The following is a 13,378-nucleotide window of genomic DNA, read 5'->3' as shown; positions in this document are numbered from 1 at the left end:
GCATAAAATCAGCCATTAATGGACGAATTAACATTAAAAATCCACGTCTTTGAATAAGAGGACATACATATTTTATACTTTTTTCAGTACTTTTAAAGATTCATCAGCAGTTTTTGTGGAATTTCTCTGCCAAGTGGCATGAAAATGAATGTAAAGTTTAACTTAATTTGCCGTTTGCTTCCCCTATTATTATAAAAAAGTATACTTTCTGGTAGTGCCGTCAGTTAAACGCGTTAACGCATTAACGCGAACCCATTTTAACAGCGTCAATTTTTTTTATCGCGCGATTAACGCTCTTTTTGGGTGTGCGCTTCTCCGCTAGCTCCTTTAGCTCGGATTAGCTCGTTACGGCAACAACACATTAAACCACGCTACTTCGGCTGCGTTAAAGAACGACTCTTTATTCACAGAACTGCGGGCTGATAAACAGCCTCTGTTATTATTGTGCGGTAACATAGATTAGTTCGTCTGCCAGGGTGATTGTCTGTCTGACAATAATAATAATAATGTCTAATAGAATTTTAATAATGTAATAATTCATCTAAAATTAGATTTCGGCTTGAACAAATATTATATTATAAACATTGTGTCGTGAAATCGCAGTAAGCTGTATTGCAATTTAGATAAATTTCGATAAATTGTTCAGCCCTACACTACAGTATATGCCAAAATATGCAAATAACATTTACACAAAGCAAGCCAATCCACTTTTCTATGTTGATAAGAGTATTAAAATGAGGAAAAATAATGGTACAAAAAAGAATCAAGGGACATTTAGAATAGATAAAAATGTGCGATTAATCGCGAGTTAATGATGGCATTTAATGCGATTAATCGCGATTAAATACTTTAATCGTTTGACAGCACTACTTTCTGGTCTTAGTCAGATCAAGAAACTCAATAAACGTGCATCACATCGCGTTAAAGTCGAGAAAAACAGATTCTGTATTGTGATTTTTTTGTTATATCAATCATATTTTAGAGCAGGATTAGTCAAATCATATATTCTAGGTTAGTTATTTGTAATCATTTGGTTTGCCGTGTCTCATTCACATGCAGACAGTTATGATACTAATATAATAAGAAACTTTATTTCTGTAGGAGTAAAGATAGTGAGAAATTAGGCCCCCAAAAATGTATGTTTAATCTATTTTAATTGCTCCTGATTGTTGATGCTTTACAGACTGCATTCAGATTGTGTTTTTGGTGAAGTGAGGACACAGACAGTGTCCAGAAAGGCCAGGACAGAAAAACTAAAGAAAGTCCTCTGTTTGGAGAAATCTAATCTCTTTAAAGCAGTGCTTTGTAAATCATTTTCACATCGGCCACAGTTGCCTAATGAAAACTTAAAGTGAATGAAGCAAAAGGGCCTGGATCTGAGTGCACATCTTCATTTTGAAAAAGGCTTTACTATCGAACCAAATCTCCCCGGTTGCTCCCGTGAGGACAAAAGAGCTTAAGGCCGAAAGTGGTGCGATAATGAAACCCGTGATTGAAAGTTTTGGAACTCTAATCCATTCATCACCGTCTCCAGTCTCCATTCATCAACGTCATCGGCCGCTTTAATCTGGAGGACTATCGCCCGCGTTTTAACTCATCGGCTCGAGGACTAATCAGTCTATGTAGAACATGTGACACCGACGGAGGGTCGGTTCTGAAAATTGGCGACGACGTCGACCGGAAAAAAAACACACAATATCACGAAGATTAAAGGTCGTTAGTGTTTGCATATCTGCGACTGATAAATGAATGCGGATGTTATCTGGGCTTTATTTTCTGACAATGACTGATAAAACCGTATTAAACGTTTTAAATGAGGGTCAACGATTGCGTGCGAGGCCGCGGCGTCTGACGCGCCTTATGTTCTCTCCTCTTATGTCATTACGCCATTATTCCAACATTCATTCACGGGAGTGGAGCTTTATGGGAATTCATTATTTCATGATTTTACTAGGAGATTAAAGAAAAGAAAGCTTACGTCTTATTTTGGCTGCTTGCTTTTAGTTTGACGGAGCACTTGTATTCTGCTCTGTGGCTGGAGGCATTTTGGTTTGTGAGCACATTCTCTTAAGGATGTCTTAAAGAAAATCCTCCGAAATTTGGCACTAACATCGACTTCGACTCGAGTATTGACTGCTCAAAGTTTGGAGGTCAAAGGTTGTACTTCATGCAAACCACAGATACTTGAGCTCAATGGATCTATGTTCAGAGCGATGCTGACTGTTATTATAGAAGATTTCAAGTCATTTGAAGATACTTTTTGTTTTTATGAATAGTCACCTCACTGTTAAAGTGCATCAGGGCAAATGGATCATTTCCTGAATTTCAAAAATTCATTAAAATCATTCCTTACAATTTTTGCAAATATTTCCAATGGGTCATTGTTCAGGATGATGCCGACTACTATTATAGAAAATTTTAAGTCATTTCAAGATATTTTTGCTTTCTTGAATAAAGTCAGCTCATTGTCAAAGTGCATCAGGGCAAATGGATCATGTTCTCAATTACAAAAATTCATTAAAATCATTCCTTAAGAGGTTTGCAAATATTTTCAATGGATCCTTCTTTAGGATGATGATGACTATCAGTATAGAACATTTCAAGTCATTTCAAGATACTTTTGTTTTTTTTGAAGAAAGTCAGCTCACTGTCAAAGTGCATCAGGGCAAATGGAATATTTCCTCAATTTCAAAAATTCATTAAAATGATTCCTTAAGAGGTTCGCTAATATTTTCAATGGATCCTTTTTCAGGGCGAGGCCGACTGCTGAAATTGTTTCAGCCATCTGCCTCACGATCAGTATTAACTGCTTAAAGGTTGAAGGTCAATGGTTGAACGCCAAGGCCGCCGTGACCTCACAAGTAATGGGTTTGATCTCGTCGAACTGAAGTGATTGTAGGTCACTGAAGGTCAACAATCAAACTGTGTTCACGTGTTTTTATGAATGACATTTACAAGAATATCATTACTGGAGTTTGGAAAACGTGTGTAGGACTGAAACGATTGGTCAGCAGAGGCACGGAAACCACTGGATGCCAATTTCAGATTATTAATTATTGCATATACTTGTTGGACTTGGCTCCGCTTCCTTAATGTGATTAATTGTTATTGAGCAAATATAATTTTAATCTTAATGGCGCTGCCAGCTGGCATTTGTCTCTATTTCTGAAAGCTTTAATTTGTATGTTTTATTTAAAATTTTTATTGGGACTATTTACTTAGTTATTTGGTGATTATGTATTCTTCACTTGGACATATGCACCGATGTACTACTGCCAGTAACGTTGTTGGACTTGGCAGGACAGGGTAATGTCGTTATATTAAGGTTTAGCCATATTTACGTTGCCTGGCTTGAGTTTGTGTCCATTTATTTTGGCCCAAACCCCCGAATTAAGCCAACGAAAGTCACTCATTGATGCCAGAATATACACAGTATAATATAAAAGCAGTTCCGTATTCAGTGTAATTACATCTCCGCAGAAGCAAAAGGGGAAAATAAATACTTTAAGAATCTCCTTTTCCCTCTATAGTGCAGACATATGCTGTGCATGAAAATGAGCGCCTTCTGTTTTGATTAATTTTTGATCCTCCCTTGAATTAAATTTAACCAAAATTCACAACATTTGAACAAGTTAGGCTCTGTAAAAGTGTGTGTTTTTCCTCCTTGGCGACCGCGACTTTAGCGCCACCCACTGCCAGTATTTGCTCAGCGGCAAAGAATTAAAGACATTATTATTATTATTAATAACTTTTCCTGACCTGAGGAACCCTCCCTGTTATTTAAAAAGAACAAAAATCAATCAGTGATCTTTTTTTTTAGAAACACGGCTATTTAATTTTCTCCCGATTTGATCTCGGGCAGAGTCGTGCCCTTTCTTTATCAGTCTCTTTGTCTTACGACACAAAAAGGCACTCTCTCTTTCTCTTTTTAGCTCTCTCTCGCACACTATCCTCACAAAAACCCCAGAGTGGTAGATAACAATAGAGTCGATTTTTTGCCAAAGACAAAAGAAGTGCGTTAAAAAATGAATGAGAAAACCCCCTTTTTTCTCGTTCCTGCAGTCTATTAGAGAGTCTATTAGCGCGCTCTCGCTCAGGTGCGTCGTTTTCTCGTAATGGCTCCTCAAAAGACGCGGCGCGGCGGCGGCGGCGGCGTAACACGAACGTTTTACCTGTTGCCGTCGTGGAGTTGTTTCGTTATGAATATTTCATCGCGAGGACAACAAAAGACAGGAGTAAAAAGGCAGATATTTGTACAACAAAAAAAAAACTACAAAAAGCTAATGCCCTCCACTCTGCCGATCCCCCACTTTGTCTCCGGCAGTTTAAATATTCATCAATATCACAGCTGACATTGTTCACTCGTGTGCCTTCAGAGAGCCAGCCGTGCATTATTCGCGTCGGAACAATAGAGCCAATGACCCATCATGCATAGGGAAATACGCTTTTTAGGCTTCAGACTCCACCGATTCTGCGGTTTAGCGGCGTTATCTCGGGGGAGGGAACCAAAAAAGGGCATCATGAATACTGCATTGTTGGACGTTTTCTAAAAGAGCCGCCCTGGAGTTTTTTTTTTTGAGCGAGTTTTAAACACTGCACTTTTAGCCTCTGTCTAAAATGGTAATAACACAAATCAGAAGAACCCCGAGGAGCCGCAATAGCCGTGGACTTTACAGGCTCTGCCTCAGCAGCAAAAACCTTAAACCCCCTTTTTTTTTAAAAGAAGGAGAAAAAAAATCAATAGCCGTGGAAAATAAACTCACATCTTCTCTCTTTCGTTTTCTTAAATTACCTCGCGTATTGTGCTTAGTGTTCAGCTGGGCTGAATTAACAACACTGGAGTTTAAAGCAGGAGATAAGGCTGTAATTAATTTTCATATCTGCAGCCTGTGGTACTGAGTCAGGCCTAAAGCTGAACGCCTGATGTCTTCTTCACAGCTGTTGATGATGGGCTCTGTTCTGTTTTTTTTAAAAAAAGGAAGAACTCAGAAGTTGATTTAATTAGAAGGGAAATGATTTTTCATGTTTTAATCTCAAAGCGCGAGGATAAAAAAAAAAGGAGAGGGACGGTTGTTGTCTTGTCCTTTGTCTGTTCGTGATGGCGGCGCTTATTAAAGATATACAGCGCTGTGCTTAAGTTTTAGCCCAGTATAAGTATTTGTCAATCACTTTATTGGAGTACATCCAGAAAATACGGGTGCAGCATGTACTGTATATAGTTTAACAACAAACAAACAAACAAAATGCTCCTTTGTTTTCCCACGGTGGCAAATGAGAAACAGAAAATATTGCAGAGGGCCGGATCAATAGGCTGAGGCTCAATTCTGTAATTCAATATTAATTTTGTCTCTTCATAAAAAAAAGCAGTAAATTACCTTGTTTTCACAGCAACCGCAACTGGTTAAGAATAAATGTTATGATGAGGCAATTAAAAGTTGAAGTAGGTTCAGTAAAAACGCCAACGTTATGTTGTTTATTCAATCAAAATTCCACCAAAAAACAATAGAGAAGAAAAGGTGGCCGACATTGTAATAAAGAGCCTCTCACATACACAATGCTTGCACATGAAAGTACACGTATGTACATGAATTGGGTAAAGAACCTGAAAATAAAAGCAGCACCAGGTCTGTTCTACACGTTAAAGTGTCAAGTATTCAGTGCGACCTGCTAGTATCTGCTGTGAAAAGGGTCTATTAGGGTTTCTGGAAAGTGAAAATGTCTTACTGTTTTATAATGAGTGTCTCTTTGGAATGATGCAGCTGCAGCTCTAAACTTCAATCAAATCACAAAGTACAATATGTGAACATCAACTCTGCAAAGTTTGACGCTGATCGAGTGAAGCAGGACCAAATTAGAGAGGTTTTAAAAACAGAAAAATACAGGCGAGGCGACATTTTCACCTTCTTCTCCTGTGGTCGAGACGTTATTGAGAGGAGTCGTGAGGCTTTCTTGTCGCAACGCTAACGGAGCATTCTGGCGTCAGACCGGGTGTCAACAGACACCACTCCAAACCCAGATTAACAGACGACGTGACTCGCAAATTGCCTTTTAATTGTGAATAAACTGGCTGCAACGTTGCCGTCAGTGAAGCCGGTAATTTCAATTTAAGTCGCGTGTCATCTAACCAACTGATGATCGTTTTATGACATCGTTTATTTCATGTTCAAGGAAAACTCAGCGTTCAGTATTCTGCTTATGTAGCACTGGCACGCTGACGCTGTGAACGTAAATATATATATATATATATATACACACACGTCAGTAACAGCTTGAATCGCACCTCCCAAAAAGTTTTTGCCTCGAGGAAAGAAATTGCAAACCATCGATCGCTTGAACTCTTGATTTGAGGTTTGGCTCGTACTGTTTATCAAAGAGAGCTCACTCTGAACTGCTCGGACGCGGCGAGCGCGTTCGCTTTAAGGCGGCGTGCGGCGGCGGCGGTGGAGGAGAGTCGAGGAGTGGACGCGGTGGAAACAGAAAATTTGATGCGAGGATTATTTCGACTGCAGTGATTTTGATTATCGTTCTCATTAAAAGGGAAAAAAAAAGGAGGAGGTTGAATTCATGCCAGGCGTTTTTTTTTTTTTTTTTTTTCTTGTAATGACTGAGTGAAGTCCAGTAAAAAAAAATCCACACAGGCTGGATTAATATTAATGAGAAATAGCCTTTTAAGATCAAATAGCATCCATGTGAAAGAATGGTGGCATGGAGCGGCCCGACTCCGACCGACTCAAACCCATGAGAAATTAAGCATCGGTGTTGTGGAGCAAGGCACTAAAATCCCCCCGACCCCTGACTTTCTCTGTGTGAAAGAAGACAAAAACAACTTGTTTTCTCCCCGGGGAACTCCACTGAGGATGACGACAAAATTATTAATGGGAAAACTGCCTTTTAAGATCAAATGGCATGGCGTGATGAATGGTTGCTGTCAGAGAGTGGCTTTGGCTTCACATCACTTTTGTATATTATTTGCGTTCGCTGCGACTCAGACCAGAGATGCTTCTCTGATTGATATGGCTTCAGAAAAAAAAGGGCCCCAAAAAAATTCATTTTTATGTTTCCCAAGAAGAAGGAAAAAAAAAAAGTGTCTGCTCAGCACGGCCGGAGAACGCGTGCCCCATTACCGGATTGGAAACGCAAATGCAATCCTCAGCACATTTCTCTGGGAATGACCAATCAGAATGAGTAATGAAGGCTATGCCAACATTATATTGCACCTAATTCATGCACCCTTGGGGGTTCGGCGGGCTAATTATACGGGTTAATTTTTGGTTTATGTTGAAAATTAATGTCATTTAATCCTCCATCAGTGTTGGCTCTAATCTGACCCATTTTTTTTACAACTTTCCCCGAGGCATGAATATTGTGTGTTTTTTTTTTCATCTTATTGCCTCAAGACCGCAGGGTATTATCCTCAATAAATTATCTTAAATTAAAGGGTATTTTAACCCGGGTGAACTGGCTTTTTAAAAAAAAAAGCATATACAAGTGGTTTTTATGGTTTGTAGTGTTGTCACCTGTGTGAACATAATCTGACATCACTGTTGATGTTACAGTCTATACTATGCAATTTTAGTATGATACAATTAAAAGATATTGAGCCCAAATTGTAAAAATAAAGGTTTGCTAATGAGTGAAGCGTCTCAGCATCGGGCTAGAAATTAGGTAAGAATTAGCATCACTTCCCCCAAAATTGCCAATTGGAGCAAAAGTTGATAAAAACCTGTGCTTGTGTACACGTTACCACTTGTAAAAAACAGTTAAAATCCAGGATTTAATTGGTTTTTAGACCAGTGGGATATGCTAATTAGCATAAGCAAGCATATAATCATTTGAGTAATCAGAATTGTTGAGTGTTGACGACTTTTTGCGCATTTTCGAGTGGTTAATTCAGCTCAGTCACACTCAAAAATGATGTATGGAACCATGCGTCAACAAATCCACAATTCTTTCTCAAGCTAATGTGTCCAGGTGCTTTAATACCGAGTTTTGTGACGTTTAAAACGACAATCACGACAATCACAAAAACGCTTCTAACTTTAGATAAGATTCAAGGTTTATGTCACCAGCTCAGAAAGCCGCCAACATCTTCTCTTGGGAAGTCCTTGGACAATCAGGCTTGTAGCTGGAGGGTTGCCAGTTCAAATCCGAGGACACTGAGCAAGGCATCCATTGCCCAAGGGCTGCCACACTGCTCCCGGGTTAATGATCACGCAAAAGGACAGTTGCGATCATCAAATCTGATCAATAATGAGTCAACGTCCCTTGCAGTTCCACATGTCGACCAAAGCTTAAAACGTTAAAAAGACACAGATCAAATCAAAACGTTAACATTTCCCTTTCCTTCCAGGTATTCCATCGACTGGAAGAGCGACATGGACAGCTTCTTCGACATCGATCCGGTGGCGGGAACGATTTCCACCAACGAGCTGCTGGACCGGGAGAGCATCGCCCAGCACAACATCTCCATCGTGGCCACCAAACTTAGTAAGTATGACGAGAGGATGGGAGTGTGATTCATGCGGGGGGGGGGAGGGGAGATAGAGTCAGTGTCCTCTTCCTAAGCCATAATCTGTGTGAAGGCTTTAACACACTTTAACTCAAGTCAATACTCAATCCCATTTTTTCTGGGGAAGGTTTATAGGTGACAATAAAGCACGACGACTCCCCCGGAGGACGGAGGACGGTATCTGCGGGACGTTTTCTCGCCTCCGCTCAACTCTGTTTTCATTTTTAACTGCCGCTTCTTTTCTTCAAAAACACATTTGACGACATTGGCAATCGGAGGAGGAGAGCGATCGCCGCTCTGTGCCAGAGTCAACTTTTACTTACACCGCAGTAAAGTAAAAGAAACCTTCCACAGATGTGCGAGACGAGGGAAGAAGAAGAGCAGAGCCGACGCCACCGCCGCGGCTTTAAGACGTGTCATCAAGCTAATTATGTTTTTTATGAAGGAAGTGGAGCAAATTTCCGGATAAATAAGCAAATCCATCGTCATCAAGTCATCAAATCTGCTAAGAACCGTCAAAGTCATTATCCCAGAGGCAGCCTGGTGCTCAATCAAAATTACCCACGCTGTATATTCATTAGGAGGGACTGTGAAATATGGGCCGCTGCTAAAACCCCCAGTCATTGTCGCCTTGGAAACCGATATTACACACTTCCCCTCAAGGTCGTGGAGGTGACACACGCTGATTTTGTTTTCAATGTGCGTCAAGAAGCGGCACTGGATGGATGGACGGATGGAGGGGAGGGAGGGAGGGAGGGATTTAGAGAAGTGCGTTAAATGTTCAGTTGATTCCTGACCAAAAAAGGGAATCGAGCAGCATTTTCTCCACCTCTCGCTATACTCTCTTATACACCTTAAAACCCCAGGTCAGACTCTGAACCCCGGCCTTTCTGCTTCTCTCTCTGGTTCCCTTTTTTTCCCTGAAGCACTGATGTTTATCGGGGGACAATTTCCTGCCTTTGCAGAAGAGTAAAAGCTCGCCATGGAGAAACCTACTGAGCCGGCTGTTAATGCTGCTCAGGACATGATTTCTGATCTCAAGCTAAGACTTCACACAGATTTAAAAGGTGCATTATGTAATAAATCTTAAGCAACTGGTCATAAAATCCTCCTAATATGTCACAGAGACTCAGGAATAAAGTATATATTTGCATGAAAAAAAAATATTTTGCAGACTGCAAATCACGTTTATGTTTTGAAATCATGTTTTGGCGTCATGTGGCTCCACCTACCGCCGTCTACCAGTCATTGCAGTCAGTAGAGTCTCAGCTGCCGAGCAACCACGGGTTGCCAGTTACTTCAGAAAACGAAGCCTAAAAGACCTCGGTATTTTGAATTTAAATGTAGTAACCGTTTTTGGTAAGTGTGTCTTACTCACATTTATATCGCTCGGAAAGATTGTGCTTAGACATTTTCCCCCTAAATAAATAAATAAATAAATAAATAATAAACTCTCCTCAAACCTGTAATATTAAGTAATTGAATCAACTCTTACTCTCTATGTAGTGCATTAATTTGCCGCTGCCACTTCACTCACGCCATCAGATCCCATTTACCTCTCAGCTCTGAGATTCATGAAGATTGACAGCGACGGCGGCACTCGTCGCCTTGCGTGTCCCTGTGTGGAAAAAAAAGGCAGAGAGGCGACGATTATCACCGGCATCTGTTTATCTTCGAGGCTCTAAAGGGGGGGAAAATTACCGACGTACACATTTTTATCTTTGAGCAGGGATCGCAAACTGAAATGACCTGTGGGGGGGGGGGGGGGGGGGGGGGGGGTCACTGTGTGTCTCGTGTGGTCAGGAGGGGGCAGTCAAGAGCAAAACGAGCTTCAAAAAAATGTATCACAACATTCCATCGTGATATCGCAATATCTGTATATCTCACAGAATGATGATGATCTGAAACTTAAAGCTGTAGTGTGTCACTTTTAAGCCATTCTGTTACCATCATGTCGGCGCTGACCGTTTGTGATATCTACAAAATTACAAAAACTACCGGAAAGTAGAGAAACATTGCTTTTGCGCACGTATACTTGTAATTAAGGTAGAACCTCAGGACTTCCACATTGAATAACTGCCAGATTTCGAGAGTGAAAGTTATCTTGGGAAAAAAAATGGGCAGAAGCACTCAATGAATTATCATTTTTGGACAATTCTACAGCCATAAAATCTAAATAAATCCATACGGAACTGATCATCATGATGGTCACAAGAGGGTTAAATATCTTTTAAACCATTGTGTCAAATTAATTCTCGTTTCTCAGAATAGTGGCGTTCTGATCTCGTGTCACCGGGCGACATTCCTGGCGTTGCAAACAGGAAGTGATTTGTTTTAATGCCAAGACGGACGGCGGCAACAGCAACAATGCGCTAGTAAAGTGTGAAAACTGCAAACAAAAGCACTTGAGACAAGTTTCAGAAGTAAATTCTACGAAGTGAGTGGAGAATTTACGCCCGCCCACTCGCCCTCGCTCTGCTGCTGTATACACGCAGACGCTCCCTCAGTCAGGTCTGATAGTTTTGCTGTATACACAAGAAGTACACAGCAAACAAATATTCTTACATCAGTTCTGTTCATAAAAAGACTAAACAGAGGCAGAACAACAAGTCCTGATGAAGAGGAAGAATAAACCGACTACCCTTAAATTAGGTTACAAATCCATAGTCAGGCCTAACACCAAGAAGGTTGCTGGTTCACATCCCAGTCCAGGCCTTTCTGACCGTGTGTGTTTTCTCCGGTTTCCTCCCGTACGTCCAAAACCACGCAGAGGTTAATCGGACACTAAACTGTGCGAGTGCGAGTTGTCGTCTCTATACGATGGACCGGCTGATCCGTCCAGAGTGTGACCCCCGGGCCTTTCGCCCCCACAGCACCGTGACCCTAATAACGGATGAAGCGTTAGACGATGGATGGATGGATGGACGGACACAAAAAAATAAAAAGAGAAAGAAACCAGTGTCTGGCACTGGTTCAGCGGGCGTGTGGAGATAAAAACCATCACTCCAGGGTTTGTGTCCCAACTTCAGGGTTCAACCGTGTCTCTGACCTTGAGTGAGATCTGGCAGAACTCAGCGTTCTGCGCGTTGTGGAGCTGTTATTACGGCTCCCTCAGTGATTCGCTCTATTATTATCATCATCGTCGTCACTGTTTTTTTTTCTTTCCTGTGGTCCGTCTGCCTTCGGTTTCAGCCTCTGAACCGTGAAGAGCACGAGTGCGTGCCACAGTCGCCTTAAACGCCTGCACGCACAACGCCTCGCACACAAAAAAACATGTTTTTTTTTTCCCTCCTGCATTCTCGAGTAGCCTCTCAACACTTACGTAAACAAATCTCTGCAGACAGACAAACGTTTGACCCCCGTGTCTGCATCTATTGTGCGCCTTCGCATTCCGTTGCTCTTTAAAGACACTTTCATCCACCCACGCCCGCCTTCATTTGCACATTTCCAAAGAAGAATGAATCATCCTGATGACATTCTTCGTCGCGCGGTTTGACGCGAGCAGCCGTCGACACACCTGAGAGCTGGAGACGCTTTCGCTGGGAGGATTGTGTCTTCGGTCACCGCGAGACAAACCGCAGTCATGCAGCAGAATGAGAGCAGCGGTGTCTTGCAGCTCTCCTGGGACACGCACACACACACAACAGACAGAAGGCGGCCTAAACAAGAGCCAGGGTCCAAGATTAACGCTCTTGCTTTCTGCCCTTTAAGCCCACCGGCCATTTTTTTGGAGTCAAGATCTATTTAATGCAATAATAACCTTGGCAGGAGGCGAACGCGAGCACAGGCGTGAACGCACTTTCCGTCTATTTATTGCCGCTGAATTTAATTCCGCTCTTGTGTTCTTCATTTGCTCGTTGCTTATTCTAACAGATTGAAGCTTTCTCTCTCTGATTTGCCGGGGAAAACTTTCTTACAGATTTGTGCTCCTGCTCGCAAAGAGTGTCACTTTTATTAAAAAGAAGCTCATTAAAAAAAAAAAAAAAAAAAAGTTATATCCAGTATAAGTGTGTGGTGCAGGAGGCAGGAGGCAGCTTTATGGCCGACCACTCAAGCAAAGCAATGCAGGGTTCTGATTTTCTAATGAAACAAATGGAGCGCGTGTCACAGCAGAGAGACGCGGTGCCATTGCTCCATCTAGTGGTGGAAAGGGTGCGTCACTGGCCGTGTACTGGGAGTGAGTGAGTGAGTGAGCGAGTGAGTGATGAAGCAGAGTTTTTAAAGATGAGATGAGGGGGAAAGTGCTGACTCATCACTTTATGGATATATTTATAGGCTGATGTGTGCATCAGTGTTGTAAATACTCCTTTTTTCTGCTCGTTCCCAAGACTTTCTGTGGCTTTCTGTTTCAAAAATGTGCAAAATGTGAATGTTCTGTTCCTGGAAGAATGAGCTGCAGCAAAGGACTTTCAGAAAATGCTTTTAAACTCCAGTATGAAGGAACTCAGATCTCACTGTTCTCAGTCGGGGCATTTGCGAAGTTAAATGTCTATTATGTCTGAAACTTAGCGTTTTTATTTGTTCCGCTGCCGTTTCCTTTGAAAACTCATTCTTTATTTTGATTCAGAAACAGGCACAAATACGTGCTGTTTTTCCAGAGTCAGAGTCACTTCATTTTCCAGTAAGTGCTTTGAATATGAATTGAATGCAATTCATCATTGCTGCGAATTGTGCAAACGTGTGTCAAAAAAAAAAAAACATCTCCAATTATGAATCTTATGGCCGAGTGACTTTAAAGTGGAAACTGAGGAACGCGTGTTCGAGTATAAAAGTTGGATTTTGTTAGTGACCAGATACACGTGGAAGATGACACTGAAAATGTGACGTAAACAAACAAACAAACAAACTTGATAGCACAAAGCCTACAAA

The 13,378-nt window shown here is 41.4% G+C and overlaps 1 protein-coding gene across 1 annotated transcript in view; it reads left to right on the top strand.

Moving 5' to 3' along the window:
- LOC310937361 (cadherin-12-like) overlaps positions 1-13,378 on the top strand; it is a gene marked incomplete at both ends in the record, with an annotated part of 89,621 nt that overhangs the window by 63,108 nt on the left and 13,135 nt on the right. Inside the window, one exon of the mRNA XM_083901604.1 lies at positions 8,351-8,487. Within this exon, the coding sequence (XP_083757730.1) occupies positions 8,351-8,487 (137 nt within the window). The remainder of the gene's footprint in view (positions 1-8,350; positions 8,488-13,378) is intronic.

This window comes from Microchirus variegatus (assembly GCF_963457635.1).
Source record: "Microchirus variegatus genome assembly, chromosome: 15".
NCBI classification, from domain to species: domain Eukaryota; kingdom Metazoa; phylum Chordata; class Actinopteri; order Pleuronectiformes; family Soleidae; genus Microchirus; species Microchirus variegatus.
Note: the sequence above shows the minus strand (reverse complement) of the source record. Positions and strands in the feature narration are given on the sequence as shown.